Consider the following 16980-nt stretch of genomic DNA (forward strand, 5'->3'; position numbering starts at 1 on the left):
TTTTTTGTGACGTTTTATCTCGCTATAGAAATTTAGACACGTGAATCTATATTTCTCTTTGCTTCCTTTCTGTACTTTTGCACAGGCATAAAAGTTTAACAAAAGTGTTAGTTCAGGAAATATACTATTTAACCACATTTATGCTTTTTTTTAGAATGAACGTATCACCTATTAAAGATGTTCTTGTACATAAACTAACTCTGTACAATAAACGTCCAGTCTGGTTTCATGGGTATTTGCTACCTTACGTAGTAGCATACGTATGTGCAGGGATCTTTTTAACCAAAAATTATGACACTGAAAACTACGAGTATGGTATTATTATTGCTGTAGCCATATTTTTGCTTCAAGCACTCACAATTCTGTCTTGCTTTTGGTCAGTTCACTGGAGGTGTTGGTTAACTTGTTCTGAGGTAATGATGTACTATGTATTACGATAATAAGCGTGCCATTGCACAGTGGATAGTGGGCACCTGTATAACCCAAAAGTAATGGGTTCAAGGCTCATTACTACCATTGTGGGCAAGACACTTAACAGCAATTGCTCCAACCCAGTGTTCACTAATGAGTTGTCAGTCATACAAAGAAACAACCACCAACAAAGTAACATACGTGTTAACTCATAAGCGGTTACAAGGTGTGTGAAACAGAACACCCATGTTATAAGAACTGTCATTTTCTGGCCACGCGATGATAAAGCAAGTTACACTCATTCATTCATTTTGTAGGTTTCTTCACCTGGCATTTCCAGCTTTGCGAAAGTTGTTCCAACACCACACAATGGTTCAGTGGAATTAGTTCCAATTTTTAAAACAGTAAATGGGAATGGAGATCAGAAAATATGGTTGGAATTTCAAAAGGTTTTATATTATTACTTAAAGCTTTAGTTCGTCAATAGGTGTTGTGTCTATGTCTGTAGATACATATTTTAATTTAATTTCAATTAGGTGATTTATGTTTTTGATCATGAAGAAAAGAAGAGATTTGAGGCTGTATCTTTTCCTGTGGAAGAAAGGTTTCAATTTTATCAAAACTGTAAAGGATTTCAAACGGAACAGGAATATGAAGTTGCACAGCAAATATATGGAAAAAATGAGTAAATATGAATGCAACTTGGTTTATTTAAGTGTACAAATTAGCAGCAAAAACGTATTGCAAAACTGTTACAAAAACTTACTGTCACAAATGGCGAATTTAGCAATGTTTTTTTTCCATATGCTTTGTAACAATGTATCATAATTTAGACAAAAAACAAATCACAAATACTGTTACACTTAATAACTATTTACAATTTACATATTGCGACCTCTTATTTTAAACCTTGTATTTAATACAGAGTTTTTTGGTTTAACATCAATCTTGTTATCACAGAATGGCAATGATCATTCCTGATTTTAAAGAACTCTTTCAAGAAAGAGCTACCGCCCCATTTTTTGTGTTCCAGGTAAAAATTAAATTACTTTCCTTCAAGTTATTAACTTTTTCAGCAATAGAACACTTTAAATTTGAAAATGAGCTATTTAACCATAGTTTCATATAAAAATGATATATTTTTTAATTCCCAGGTGTTCTGTGTTGGTCTGTGGTGCTTAGATGAGTATTGGTATTATTCCCTGTTTACTCTCTTCATGCTCGTCACATTTGAAGCTTCATTGGTTTGGCAACAACTACGAAATATGGCAGAGATACGAAAAATGGGAAACAAAGCTTATCCTATCAATGTAAGTGATTCTGTCCGTTAAAGCAAAAGCAATATTTTTAATCAAATTCCAAAATTAACCCACATTTTGAGTTTTTTTTATTTTTAATGTATAGCTGACAACCCATTAGTGACCATTGAGTTAGGGCAATTGTAGTTAGGTGTCTTGCCCAAAGTCACAAAAAAAACACAAACAAAAATAATTTCCTACTAAATTACATAACCTGATAACTCAACAGCTGACACGAGGTGTATGAAACAAAACCTCATGTTATAATAACTGTCCTTGCCCCACCACACCAGGTTAAACGTTCATTCGTTTATTCTATGTGTACTCAGGTGTTTCGCTGCAGAAAATGGCGGCCTATACCTAGTGATGAACTTGTGGCTGGGGACATCATTTCCCTCACAAGGTCATCTTCTGTTCCTGGAGAGGAGAAACATGTTCCTTGTGATCTTCTCATCCTGAGAGGACGAATGATCGTGGATGAAGCAATGCTGACCGGAGAATCAATACCTCAAATGAAAGTTAGTAAAAATATTATAGAAACAACCTTAAAGCATAGGCACCAAACTTTTTAAAATGCAGGGGAGGCAGACAGTTAGACACCTTTTTCTATAAAACAAAGTTTCTATGAAACAAACCTAACTTAGTAATTCGAATATTTACTGTTTATTTTAATCTATAAGGGTGAGGTTCTTGTTAGATGACCTAGGACTTGTGCCAGATTTGGCCCAGTAATGATTAATACAATGCAGAAAAACCTTTACTGTTAAATGCAGTGTAGAAAATTCTGTGATATGCCATAGAAGTTATGTTTATGTAAATGTTTCTGATGACTCTTGACAGTTAAAAAACATATTTAAGACCAAAAATACTCAAAGTTTTGCCCTTTTTTAAAATGAAATATATATAATGTATATATATATATACATGTCATTTCTTTTGCAGGAATCAATAGAAAATGTAGATCCTGAAAAAAATCTTGATTTATCCGTTCATTCACGTGTCCATGTAGTTAGTGGGGGTACTCGTATCGTACAACATGACCCACCCCCACGCACTGGGGCAAAGGAGGGAGCTTCCAGGCCACCAGATAATGGATGCGTTGCATTCGTACTTAGAACTGGCTTCAATACTTCTCAGGTTTGTTAAATAGTTTTTAAAGTAGAAAATTTGTTACTTTTCTTTGTCCATTGACAATGTTTGTAAGGATAACTTAAAACCGGTAACATTTTGAAAATATTGGTCATATGTCAATACACAAATTTTGGTTATAAATAAAAAATACCTGTTATATACAATGGTTATCAATTTAAATACACTTTACTTAATTTCTGTTAAATACTTTATTGTTATCAGATTAACCTTTAGCTTGAGTTGTTTGTTTTGTCAAGTACAATATTAACATTAAACTTAAATAAAAACTTCTCAGGGAAAATTGCTTCGCACAATTCTGTTTGGTGTCAAGAGAGTAACTGCAAATAATCTAGAAACATTTGCTTTTATACTATTTCTATTGATGTTTGCAATAGCTGCATCTTCTTATGTTTGGATTGTGGGTGAGTGGTCAAGTCATTTTACTTGCTGTATTAGCCATATTTAAAAAATTGATGACAAAAAATGTCAGTTGCAAATAATCAGTTGTATTCGTGGATGAGTGTAACTTGCCTTATCCTCGCGTGGATGGAAAAGGACGGCTGTAAGTCTGTAACACATGGTTTGCGCTGTTACAATGTTTGATCTTGCATTTTGTAAATATGATATATTTAACAGGGAGTGCTGATCCAAACAGAAGTCGTTACAAATTAATCTTGAACTGTGTCCTCATCTTAACATCTGTAGTTCCCCCTGAGCTTCCAATAGAACTTTCGCTCGCTGTCAATTCTTCCCTTCTTGCTCTTTCAAAATTACGTAAGTTTATAAATTGTAAATATTTTTTAAGCAAAGGTTCCAAAACTGGGGCTGTACATCAGTTTTAGAGTGTCGGCAATGTACAGCAATGATTTTGATTCAGTATTAAAGCGTTTTTCTTTTTATCATTGGTGTTGTTTTGCATATTTCTTGTAGCATTTTTTTTTGGTGGGGGGGTCGTAAAATATAAAAATAATTGTCAATTTCATGTTGTTATTATACAAGTAATGAACAACTGATTAACTTTTAAAAGGGTTGACCATTTTGGACATAATTGTTTCATGTTGCTTTACAGACGTATTCTGCACTGAGCCGTTTCGTATTCCATTTGCTGGGAAAATAGATATCTGTTGTTTTGATAAAACTGGAACACTTACAAGTGATAAACTAGTGGTTGAAGGAATTGCAGGTGAGCAAGTTATTGCTGTTAATAAGAACTAAACACTTTCATATAATTGAGCCTCTTCTGCCAAAGCACAATAGTTAGCACACCTCCCTCTAACCTAAAGAATGCTGGTTCGAGGCTTGTTGTTGTTATCATCGTGGGCGTACAAGTTCTTAGACAAGACACTTACCGACAATTGCTTCAGCCCAGTGGTCACTAATGGGTTGTTTTGTCAAATTATCCTACAGCCATACATAAAATCAAAACATCCCAAAGCGTATAATCACCCACAAAGTTACAACATACATGGTAAATCATAAGCAGGCATGAGGTGTATGAAACAGAACATTTGTAGTATACCGAGTGTCCTTGCTCACCACCCAAGGGTAAATAAGTTTTATTTATTCATTAACAAAAAAATGAAGTTACTTGTTGGAAAAAGCTTTAATAAGATTATGTTTTCCAGGTATTTGTTCTGAAGAACAATCTTCGCATGTGGATAATTTTAATGAATTATGTGAGGTTACAAATTCACCTGTTGATACGCAGAAGGTAATTCATTTTACGAAATGCTTTAGCAACAAAATGATTATTCCAATGTATAAGAAATGACACGATATTGCTAAAAAAAATTTTTTTTAATTGCCTAGGTTAATTAATAACTTCATAGTAGTTTTTGCTCACAGCGTGTGTATAACGACTGTCATTTTGTTACTGATTTCCTTCTCTTTGTTGTTGTATTAATTAACCTGATCTTCACTACTGTATTCAAATAAATAAATAAAAGTTATGTTATGATGGTATGTTTAATCTAGATATCTATTTAGTATGCCATATGCAACATTTTTAATATATGGGTTGTTGCTACGTGTAGAAGTTATGTTATACTTATGGGTTCTGATGTTATACCTGTATAATTTTTGTTTAGTATGACTTAATGCTTATAGGAGTGTAACATTAATTGAATTGATAGGTCCTTGCCACATGCCATGCTTTAATGAACATGGATGATGAATTAGTTGGTGATCCATTAGAACAAGCAATGTTGAAAGCAGTTGATTGCACACTTACTAAAGGTTGGTAGTTGTGTAGAAATTTATAATATGATCATTTCTGTTTTTGTGTATATATGGTTATATGTTCTCTGTTGTTCAAAACAGCAAGTAAAGTGTTGTTTTTATATGGAAGAGGTCCTATAGCGAGAAATGTCACAGGACATAGAATCTAGGCCAGAGCTGGTCCATTACCCCTAAATAGAGTTAAACTTTTGTTTAATTATTTAGTTTTATATAGTTTAACTGTATGCATTGCTTGGTCTATTTGAATAAAAGCCTTACACGTTGTTGCGAAAAAATGTTTTAGTTTATTAAACCTTTTTAAAAATATTAGGGGAAAAAATTGTTCCAAATTTATTAATACTTTTTTAAAATCTTTACAGGAGATGTGATTATTCCCAAAAGAAAGATTCCTGGATTCCAACCTCTCAAAGTTGTCCAAAGATTTCACTTCAGTTCACTTTTAAAGGTGTGGCTGCCATTTTTATATTGAAATTTTTTTTTTAGATTTGAGCTTTAATTCCATACAAAGTTCAGTATAAATATTCAAACTGTATTAAAAATTGCAAGAAAACAATATAAAATTCCAAATAAGAATCATAATAACATTAAACTAAAGAGTTGAATTGGGTTATCTAAATTGCCAGCCGTATGTAAATAATAATCACCCGCAAAGTTACCTATGTGGTAACTCGAAAGCAGGCATAAGGTGTATAAAACCAGAACACCCTTGTTATACCCATTTTCGTTTTCGGCCATGCGAAGATAAAGCAAGGTACATTCATACTCAAACTAAACAATTGTATTCTTCACTCAGAGAATGAGTGTTATTGTCAGCCAAGAAGAATTTGGTTCCATTGATCTTATTTATCATGTCACAATCAAAGGAGCAGCTGAAACACTTAAACCAATGGTGGGTGAACTGTTGCTGAACCAAACATAAGTTTGTGCGCATTAAACTAGTGTGTTTGCATTTTTTCACCCAAAAAATGAAAATCGTTTATCACATATACAGTTTTTTGGGGTATTTGTTCAAATTGTATTGTATAATATTTCATATTGTGACACAGAGCTATACAGAAAAAAACACACACAAAGTTACATTTGGTGACTAGTAAGCTGGCAGGAGGTGTATGAGACAGAACACCTGTGTTATAACGACCGGCATTGTCCTACCGACAGGATAAAGCAAGTTAAATTGTCTACATTCTTTATTAGCGTATATTTAAGTTACATTAATTCATTCATTTTGCCAACAGTTCTCAGATATTCCATCCAACTATGATTTACTTCATCAAAGTTTATCTCAACGAGGAGCACGAGTTCTTGCTCTTGGTTTTCGGACTCTTGGAAAAGGATTCTCGTCACAAGATGTAATATATTATTTAATATGATTTGCGTATGATTTGCATAGGATTTAAAGTTGTTTTACAATAATTTAGCAATACTCTTTCTTGATTAAAACAAAACATATATTTAAAATTGAATTTCCTCAATATCCACAAAGTTATATATGTGGTAACTTGTAAGTTGGCATAGAGTTTATATAATGGAATATCCGTATTCTTATTATATTTTGTTGGCCAACTGTTTAGGTAAGGTTTTTACCTTGCTGATTCTTTTTCACAGGACGTTTATAGCGGTTAGTTTTTGTGATTTTTTTAAATCTTTCAACAGAAAATAACTGATCCATAAAATTTCACTTATTAATAGATCCGAGCTTTGAAAAGAGAGGATGTCGAAAAAAATTTAACTTTCGTTGGTTTTATCATTGTTTCAAGTCCACTGAAGCACGACTCAAAGTCGGTCATGCGAGAAATCCGTCATGCTTCACATCATGTGTGTAATATGTTGAAAAAGTGTTTTTATCCTTAAATATTTAATAGGTTAAAAACGTGTTTTTGTATTGCTAAATATTTATTTTTTGGTTAAAAACCGGTTTTTATTGTTAAATAAGTGTTTGTTCAGGTTAAAAAAAATGTTTTATCATTAAATATTTATTTTTTTTAGGTTACTATGATAACAGGAGACAACCCATTGACTGCATGTCATGTAGGGAAAGTTTTACGATTCTGCGGAAAAGAGGGTTGTCTTATACTCACGCAACTTGGTGAGTATTATTCCGCTTCTGTTGAAGACCTAATACTAGAACTCTAACATTTTAACCAAATCAGTCATTTTTAATATAAAGTTAGGCTATTTTATGATACGGTACGATGGGGTAAGATGGGACATATTCTCTTTTCTTGTACCGTTTTGTAGTAAACAAAGAATATTTACAGAATTATATAACTGAATCCTCACGACTTTAAAAGAGCGTTGTTAGTTGTTGAAAACACCATCACGATATATAGGGTTTAACTTCTAATGTTATTCAATCTTACTCCACCCTATATTAAGTTTACGGTTTTTACATTTTTTTAGAAAATGGACAATGGGTTTGGAAATCAATTGATTGCCAAGATGTTTATGATTTGGACACCAAAGATTGGCAAGCTGTGCTTAAATCTGGTTACAATCTGTGCATGACGGGAGACGTGAGTAATAACCAATAACTTTTATGTATATTTTGGTATGGTGTGTTTAAACACTGTTTCTAGATTAATTTCTTTTTGTTTATTTTATCAGACTTTTCCAAATAATTTTATGAATATTATTTTAGGGTCTGTCCCACTTGCAAAATCTTGATCAAAAATATCTTGGAAGAATTCTCCCAAATGTTCGAATATTTGCAAGAGTTAGTCCTAAACAGAAGGAACAGGTTGGTAAAGTTGATTTTATTGTGTCTGCCTCTAACACAGAGGTTACTGGTTCAAGACCAGTCACTGCTGTGGCCAATGTATTTGGGGCAAGACACTTAACGGCAATTGCTCCAACCTAGTGATCACTAATGGGTTATACATAAAAAAATCACCCCAAACTTACAAATGTGGTAACTCGTAAGCGGACACAAGGTGTATAAAGCAATAGCGAAAAAAGTCAGTACAACACAGCTGTTTTGTTTCATACACCTTCTGCCGGCCTAGTTACCACACGACACCTATGTAACTTTGTGGGTGATTTTTTCTGTGTGGTCGACAATTTAAACAACCCATTAGTGACCGCTGGGTTTAAGCTACACTTTTGTTAATCATTTATTCAACATTAGATAATTACTTCACTTAAACAACTTGGATTAAACGTGTTGATGTGTGGAGATGGAACGAATGATGTTGGTGCACTTAAACACGCACATGTTGGTAAGTTAGTTCAATTACACGCGTTTGCTATAATTACAATTCCCAATAAATTTGTTGGTAAAATAATAAAAGATCATATTGCTAAGTTGAATATTTTCTGCCATTTTGTAGATATAAAAAATTGTCACTTTTCGTTGCTATGCAAATCAATGTGTGTTTTGTCTCTAGCACTGTAGTTAGTGTTTGTTGTTGAATGATTTTACATTATTTATTTATTGCAAATATACTCTTTTTTATCAGAATTAAAGAAAAAACTAAAAAAAGTATATATATATATATATATATAGATAAAAAGTTATATTCACCTTTTAAAACTAATGTATAAAATATATATAGATATATTTAAAAAATCAACAATATATCTAAAAAACGTATTCATCTTTTGATACAGGTGTTGCTTTATTGAGCAATGCACCGGGAAAGAATATAAAACCACACGAAGAATCAGATAAACATGAAAACAGAAAAATATCAAATGAAAAAGAAAAAGAAAGTGAAAATGACCGAAATAAAGGAAAAAATAAAATGGACAAACCAAGAGGGGCAAGGAATCGGTTTGTTTAAGTTTGTGTAAAGAATTATATTATTTACATTAATTGCAAAAGTAAACATTAATTTAGCTTTTAGTGAAATTTGTAGTGACACTCGAACATAGGAAACCTAAATAATTATTAATTAATGTGGTGAATGTGATATACTTTGGCTCTGCTTGTTTATATAGACACCTAATAGCAGGGTAAAATCTTGGTTGAAATTGTTAAAATATAGTTATACTCATAGTTGCCAAACGCAGGAAACCTTATTAATTAATGTGGTGAATGAAATATACTTGAGTGTTTTACACAATGTTGTTTTGTCCCTACACCCTGTATTTTTGCTAAAATTTTCACCGTAATTAAAAAAAAAGACAAACAAAAGTTATTATTATTATTAGTATGCAGCAACAACAACAGAGACAAAGTAATGTTCCAAGAAGAGCAAAAAAACTGAAAGAAATGTTGGACGAGATGGAAAGTGAATCGCAAGTTGTTAAGATGGGAGATGCGAGCATTGCCGCTCCATTTTCATACAAGCTAACAAGCATATTAGCAAGTAAGTATGTGTATGTTGTGACCTTCTGTCTTTATAAGTGGATATTAAGTTGTCAGTAAAACCAAAATGCACACATCGACACACAGTATTTAATGAGTAACCTGTTACTTGTCAAATGAAATTTCGTTATTAACTCGTTGGTAAAACTAACACACACACAATGTGTGATATCCTTCTGATGTAAACTGTAATAAAGATAAACGATCTTATACGACACTGTAACACTTTATACTCATCAAATACCACAAGGAGTAAAATTCCATGTTTCCTGATCGTTTTTTGAACAATTAACAACCCTCTTTTAAGAGTTACAGGGCTATGGTTATATAGTTCTGTAAATATTCTTTGTTTACTACCAAATGTGACGAGAAAGAGAATAAAAAAATACAGAGTTATAGAATTGCTAAAATTGTTGAAAACACGATCAGGAAATTTGGGATTTAGGTGCTAACAGTATTCCATCTTACCCCACAGTAATACTACTGTATTTGCTAAACCTACAACTCTATCTAGCCTTTAACTTTATTATGTTCCACAGTATGCCACATCATCAAGCAAGGCAGATGTACTTTGGTCACAACGTTGCAAATGTTCAAAATTCTAGCACTCAACGCATTGGTCTTAGCTTACAGCCAAAGTGTGTTATATCTTGACGGTGTCAAATTTTCTGACAGTCAAGCTACATTGCAGGGGTTACTTCTTGCTGGTTGCTTTCTCTTTGTATCAAGAAGCAAGGTTAATATTCCTATTTATTAATACATGTTTATTCTATTCTATTTGGGTGAGATCCCCCTGTGTGGCACACCATGAGTTCTAGGATTTAGACCGGGATTAATACATGTTTACAAAAAATTCTGATTTAGTAAAACATATTTTGTTACTTACATTCTACCATGCAAAATAACTATTCTTTTAGCGACTCATCTGGTATAAAAATCTAGTTATTTTCAATGTTTTATCCTGATGAAATCTTGCCCTATGGCAGATGAAAAATCACAAGTACACTGGTTTTTGTACCAGATGAGCTGCTAAAAGATTCTTCAAACATTTTTATACAATGCATTTTATTAAAAAGGAAACACCCTACTGTTTAATATTAGTAAAGACTATTACTTATCTAAACTTAGTCAGCTAAATGCAGTTGTTATAACACCGGTGTCCTATTTTATACATCCTATGTTCGCTTAAGAGTTACCAAGTATGCAGCTTTGTGGGTGATTGTGATTTTAATATCTTATACCTATTCTTGATGTAAGTTATAGAAAACAAATTTTAATTTACAAGTAAGTTATAAAAAACAATTTCTGAGTCATGGCAGACTTATTTCTATTTAGAATTAATATCCGTATTCCCAATTTAGCCGCTGAAAGTTCTTTCCAAACAACGTCCGTTACCAAACATATTCAACTCATACACAATTCTAACAATTCTCTGCCAATTTTCCATCCATTTCTATTCTCTCTACTATCTGGTCTCACAAGCCAAAGCTAGAGACCCAAGGTGAGGCCTAACTGAATGAACAAATGTAACTTATTTATCCTTGCATAGCATGCCAACAATAGTTGTTATAGCGTGGGTGTTCTGTTTTATAACCTCGTGCCTGCAAATGAGTTACCAAATGTTTAACTTTAGGGGTTACTAGTTGTTGTTTTATCAATTATTATAACAAATTTTGAATATTATTTAAGAAGTGTCGCTTGTAGCAGTGAAAAACCATTAGTGGCCAATTGGTTGAAGCAACTGTCGTTAAGTTTCTTGCTAAAGAATAATTACACATACAATAGTGACAGAATTGACCCTCTAACCAAGTATTGTTAAGTTACTACTTACTAGACGAATATTGTCTTTGTATGTGTATACATCACACACGCACTTTGTCACACGAGACATTATTTGCCTGTGAATGCTACATGTCTTGATATAACCACTAATCCATCAGTTGTATCAAATTCACAAATACATGTAGTGTACTGTTGTTTCATTTATTATGCCTTTCCCTAACTAATTCTTTCCGTGGAGTTAATCCAATTATTCATTGGGTTCATTGTAAATAAACCAAGCTTTGAAATAGGTTGTACCTTATCATTACAACGCAAGCACTTTATGCACGGTGCCAGTTTGTATTATGTTTAATGCAATACTTATCATATTCTATATGCAGGGACAATGTTGATATTGAAGCTGATTTTGAGGCAAACCTTCTAAACTCCACAGTTTACGTACTGTCTTTAGCTACACAGATTATAACTTTCGGAGTCAATTATCGGGTAAGTGGTTTCTACATTGTATGAAAAAAGGTGGTTTAGAAACAATAGTTTAAAGTGTATGTAACATTAATATATTAAACAATAATAGAATATAATAATAATCATATTTATAAATTTTCTTTTTCTTTTTGAATATGGTAGTGAAGATTGAAAAATATTTACATTGAAAAGACAAAATATGGTTTATTCTCATGTACAGTATTTGTAAGTGCGTGTTAAATTCTATTTAAACATTTGATTCTGCACGGATCAGTTCCAAACACAGCAGACAGAGAAAAGTTGATAGAATGTCAAATGTCATCGTTAAATGCTCATGAAATGCTTTAATTGATTTTTCCTGAATCGTGAGCCATTTTACATTGGCCTTTAAGCTTTTAGACTATTGTATTAACGTAATATGCCCTACCATCTCTCTATATGGCCGACCAAACCAGTACAATAATGCTTAGTTTTTATTGGAAGGGCTTTTTTATTCTTAATACGCCTGGTAGAAAACAATACTACTAGAAAATAAAAAATACCAATTGTTTAAATTGTGATAAAAAGTCTTTGACGTACTTCGTCGAGGACCTCACTCATAAAAATTTTAACCTTTTAATATGATTTTGATGTCTCGCTTGTATTAACAGGGCAACCCATTTATGGAGAGCTTACTAGAGAACAAAGCTTTACTATACAGTCTATCTGGTGCCTTTGCATTTATGTTGGTGCTGGTTTCCGATTTTGTTCCAGACATAAATGATCAATTCCAAATCGTACACTTTGAGAATGAGGTTCGTATAGTTGACTATATATTTTAAATGAATTAATATATCTTGCTTTATCCTCGTATGGTGGATAGACAGTCGTTTTAACACAGGTGTTCTGTTTCATACATGCAAGCTTGTATAATGTAAATAGTCCTGTGGGGTAAGATGGTATACCTTTAGAAGCTAATCCTATATTTTCTAATCGTGTTTTTAACAATTAACAACCTATATTTAAGTCTTTAATTCTGTGATTCTTTTGTTGTTTACCACTAAATACGACGAAAAAGAGTAAAATTTCCCATTTTACCCCACCCTACTAATTTACTATAGCTTTCTTTCTACTTAAAGTTACAATCGATTTAAAAATTTATAAACTGTCTGCAGTTCCGTATGATCGTCCTACAAGTTGTGGCAGGTATATTGCTTTCTACCTGGTCCATTGATCGTACGCTTCGGTATGTCCTTGGCACAGGTAAACTACGAAAGCTGTGGTAATATATATTCTGCTGGTTCAAATATAGAGGGATGAAGAAAAAGCGGATTTCTGCTGCCTTGTGACGGTTCTGTCCAGTTGCTATCGCTATTCTTTATAAAATAGACAAATTAATTAAAAAATATGTGTTGTGCGGTTCAGAAGTGAAATAAATATTAAAGTTATATGCAAGCGGTTTGGTGCAATTGTAAAAGTAAATTAGAATCAGATTTACAATTTGTATTGTGTATTTTGTGTAGAAAGCAGTACTCAAATAAAACAAAGCCATATGACGGTAAATGTGCGGAAATGAAAAAACGTTATTAAACTGTGGGTAAAACGGTATGCTGGTTTGTTTATTTAGGAATCAACCAAATCTTAAGCAGCGTGGCGAACTTGTTGCTGTTCTTCTTTTAAATCGTACGTCTCGTTCGTCGTCGTTGAAGTACAATCGTTACCTGTTTCGAGAAAATAAAAGTTTATTTTTGGGATGTTTCAGTTATCTTTACACAGCATTACCTGTATCGTATACGTGAGTATTGCTCCTATAAACAACAAACCTGCGCTGATATATAATGCAGTGCTTGGTCTATTCGTCGCATTGACCGCCATCCCTGGAAATATACCATTAGTGCTTAAATTAATGGAGAATTTTATTATTCATACCGACTAACGGTGGCGTTATAAGTGTTCCGATGCCATTTATAACTGTACTCAAGCCAAGTGCCATGCCGTAATACTGGAGACCTACTAAGTCGGCAAGAATCACGATTGAAATTCCAGAAAATCCGCCCTGTTGCAAAAAGGCTTGTGTTTGTCTAATTTTAAGTAGTCATTTTTACGTACATTGTAATGCAAAGCCTGGACGCGTCTGTGCGTTGTATTATTACCTGAAAGAGACCCGACACACCTGCTGCCACAGCTAGACTTTCAAAGGATTTCATGAATGTGTAGGAGATACCACAGACAGAAAGCACCAGTAGGACGGTGGAATACATAAGAACTCGATTGATACTGGAATAAACATAATAAAGAATAAAGACGAAAATCCAAAAAATGATCATCTCAAAAGACAGTAACATACATGGAAACTCGTAAGCGCGAGGTGTATAAAACAGAAAATTCATGTTATAACGACTGTCGGTTTTACATTCAAATATAAGGCTTCAAAGATTTTTGTCATATATTCAGTCTTGATTGTATTTTTGTATGTACTGTATTAAGAATTTTTCTTACGAGTGTTGATTGTTTAAAACACGTTCAGGAAATATGGGTTTATGTGCTAATGGTGTCCCATCTTACCCCACACTACTACATCATATGTCGTTGCGAAAGACGTATATCTGTTTTGCAATTTTGAACGTCCCGTTTTACAATAACGTTTGTGAGTATTATCTATTCCAATATAACCAATGTTTTTTCACAAATGACAATATACTGTACACAGTTTCAATTATTCAACGCTAACCCGCAGATACACAACCCCGAAGTTTCGCTTTGCAAATATATATATGCATTATTATACAATACATTTAACGTTATACAAAGCCGGGTTTTATTGCCATTTTATTAGAACGAAAAGCAAATAAACAATGGTTTTAACAAAACTAAAGGCAAACGTCATGCATAGCCAGGAATTTAATTTTTACTGCCATTCTTTTAGAATGAAAGGCGAATAAACGATGGATGTTACAAAGCTATTATAGCAAAACGTTGTTCATAGCCGGGGACTTATATTTTACTGCCATTCTTTTAAAATAAAAGTCAATTAAACAATGGATTTTTTAAAACTATAGACAAAAGCTGGGCTGCACAGCCGGGCAAATTTTACTGCTATAGCCGAACGAATGGCAAATAGACAATAGATTATACAAAACTATAGATATGCAAACGTTATATAGCCGGCCATTTACCTATTACATTCTAAGAACTGAGGCCAAAAAGCTAATGGAAAACTACAGGCAACTAGTTTGTCACCTTACCTCGCTTACCGTTTCATGTCACCAAGAATACCAAACACGACTCTTGATGCAATTTCAGCTGCTGCTGCGATAGACATCAAAAGAGAAGCTTTGACCGATGGGATCTGTACCTGTAACAGCATTAAAGTTTAAACATTTTCAGGATTGAATGTAACTTGCTTTATCATTGCTTGGCAACAACAGTCGTTATAACACGGAGGTTATTTACCTAGTGCCAGCTTACGAGTTACCACGTATATTATGTAACGTTTATAATATATTTTTTTGCATGGCTGAAAATTGAGACAACCCGTTAATGTCCACTCGGTTGAAGCAAATGCTGTTAAGTGTTTTGTCCAAATACAAAAACACGCAAAATCGTGAAGCGTTCCATATTTGAAAAATACGTAGTAACAATTTGCTCAAGTGATAAAATTACAACATATCACTGTTGTACACTTACCTCAATTTCTGCGTAAGGTACAATATATAGCTGCGAGGTGAGAAATCCCGCTAAAAACACAAGCTGTGAAATGCAATACACCAAGAAGGGTTTCTTTTTAAGTAGATTTCCTAATGATATTTCCCGCTCTATTTGAATTTTTTCTTCCGAGATTTCTGTATTATCTTCTTTAGTCAGAATCTCATCGGTTTCTATATCGTCTGTGTCACGTCCAGGTGACAGTTCTTCAATCACACGCATTTCGGTCGCCGGTTTCGGTTCTTTTGGTTTCGCCAACGAACGTGACAATTCCAGGGGACGCATAAGCGATCCAACGACACACAGGTTGAAATAGAGGCCCCCCATGATTAAGAAGTATCCGTGTATGCCAAACTGTTCAACGAAAAGTCCGTTTAGCGGACAAATTAAAAATGTTCCAAGAGACCCCCCTGTAAATAAAACAATTTTCACTTGCTGATAGATTCGTTACAAAACAACATGAATATACTAAACCTAATAGCCTAATACATCAATGTTACTTAATTCGAAGAAATACTAAAACAGCCTTGGGCGGAAATTAATTCTCTGGAGAAATAGATTATAGAACCGGTTCGCTAAATACATTGACTATTATTTTGGCTTAAGTAAACGAACAACATCATTATACCCATGCTGGCGAAGTTTGTAGCCAAAGATCTACGCTTTGCGAAGTAATATCCGATAATTACCGGCGTTGCCACGAAAGAGATGCCGTATCCAATTCCTATAACGTAATATTTGCATTGTTACCAGATACACAACGTTATTGCTTCATCCATATACATACCTTGTAGCAGTCCAGCAAATATTACCAGCATTACGACTGAAGTAGAAAACGACGCAATTATAGACGATGCACCAGAAATTAAACCGCCAATTATAACTGCAGAACGATGTCCAAACTTTGCCATAACGGATGCAGAAATCATGCCTTAAAACAGCTTTGTTTATATTTGATTACACGATCTTAACAATCGCCTAGTAGTTAGTACTGCTGACTTGAACATATCCATGTGCGGAAAACGCATTGCATCATCGTACTAAATATAGCAACCATACTTACCGCCAATTGCCAATCCAGCAGTTAATATTGCCGAAACCCAGCCTACATTCGAGTAATCAGATTCAAATTCATTCATGATAGGGACAAACAGAACACTCTGGCATCTGTGTATTTCTCATATTATACTTTGCAACTAGTAAACATTCATGGAAAAGCCATGCTCGGAATTAGTAAATTACCTTACTGATCCAAACACCAGTCCATACACGATAGCACCTGATAACACAACAACCCATCCCCACCCGCCTTCCAATGGCTGTCCCGGTATTTCTTTCTCCATATTGTAAACAGATGCAATACTGTACAGACTAAAGCCAAGTACCTAATGAATTCGCCATGGGTCAACGTGAGAACAATAACTAAACGTCTCTCATAAACTGTGAGCAGTAGAAGAAAGATTCTAATTCCAAATTAAAAACTTTTTCTCAACACTCTCGTTTGCGTTTGACCCGTCTGTTCAAGATAAACAACAAAAACGCATCTGTATTGTTTTTAAACCCGCAACACATTTAAACGCAAGGCAAATTCCCAAACTATTTAACTGAAAAATTTTTAACGTGTGTCTAAAGTTGCTATGCTCATACCTTTATTTCCATTTACAG

The 16980-nt window shown here is 33.6% G+C and overlaps 2 protein-coding genes across 4 annotated transcripts; one reads left to right on the top strand and one right to left on the bottom strand.

The window, feature by feature from the left end:
• Positions 1–128: 128 nt before the first annotated feature.
• On the top strand, positions 129–13065 carry LOC149730793 (endoplasmic reticulum transmembrane helix translocase-like). The gene is made up of 27 exons (XM_089883967.1): positions 129–413; positions 729–860; positions 948–1096; positions 1372–1444; positions 1566–1721; positions 2039–2227; positions 2652–2846; positions 3136–3262; positions 3477–3614; positions 3910–4023; positions 4466–4551; positions 4973–5075; positions 5438–5523; positions 5872–5967; positions 6314–6427; positions 6768–6893; positions 7065–7164; positions 7479–7591; positions 7717–7815; positions 8203–8293; positions 8685–8847; positions 9228–9385; positions 9924–10120; positions 10746–10885; positions 11547–11652; positions 12282–12425; positions 12786–13065. The coding sequence occupies exons 1-27, from the start codon at positions 141–143 to the stop codon at positions 12894–12896; spliced, it is 3579 nt and encodes a 1192-aa protein (XP_089740093.1). The 5' UTR covers positions 129–140; the 3' UTR covers positions 12897–13065.
• Positions 13066–13103: 38 nt separating this feature from the next.
• LOC149730794 (monocarboxylate transporter 2-like) lies at positions 13104–16736 on the bottom strand. Of its 3 annotated transcripts, XM_089884039.1 has the most exons (10): positions 16558–16736; positions 16379–16482; positions 16103–16246; positions 15944–16039; positions 15298–15725; positions 14865–14965; positions 13764–13887; positions 13540–13666; positions 13393–13487; positions 13104–13331 (listed from the first exon to the last, which is right to left on the bottom strand). In XM_089884039.1, the coding sequence occupies exons 1-10, from the start codon at positions 16656–16658 to the stop codon at positions 13287–13289; spliced, it is 1365 nt and encodes a 454-aa protein (XP_089740165.1). In that variant the 5' UTR covers positions 16659–16736; the 3' UTR covers positions 13104–13286. The 3 variants fall into 3 exon arrangements, with proteins under 3 accessions (XP_089740165.1, XP_089740166.1, XP_089740167.1); XM_089884040.1 differs by lacking the exon at positions 15944–16039; XM_089884041.1 differs by lacking the exon at positions 13540–13666.
• Between the last annotated feature and the right edge of the window lie 244 nt (positions 16737–16980).

Source organism: Ciona robusta, chromosome 9, assembly GCF_009617815.1.
Source record: "Ciona robusta chromosome 9, ASM961781v2".
Taxonomy (NCBI): domain Eukaryota; kingdom Metazoa; phylum Chordata; class Ascidiacea; order Phlebobranchia; family Cionidae; genus Ciona; species Ciona robusta.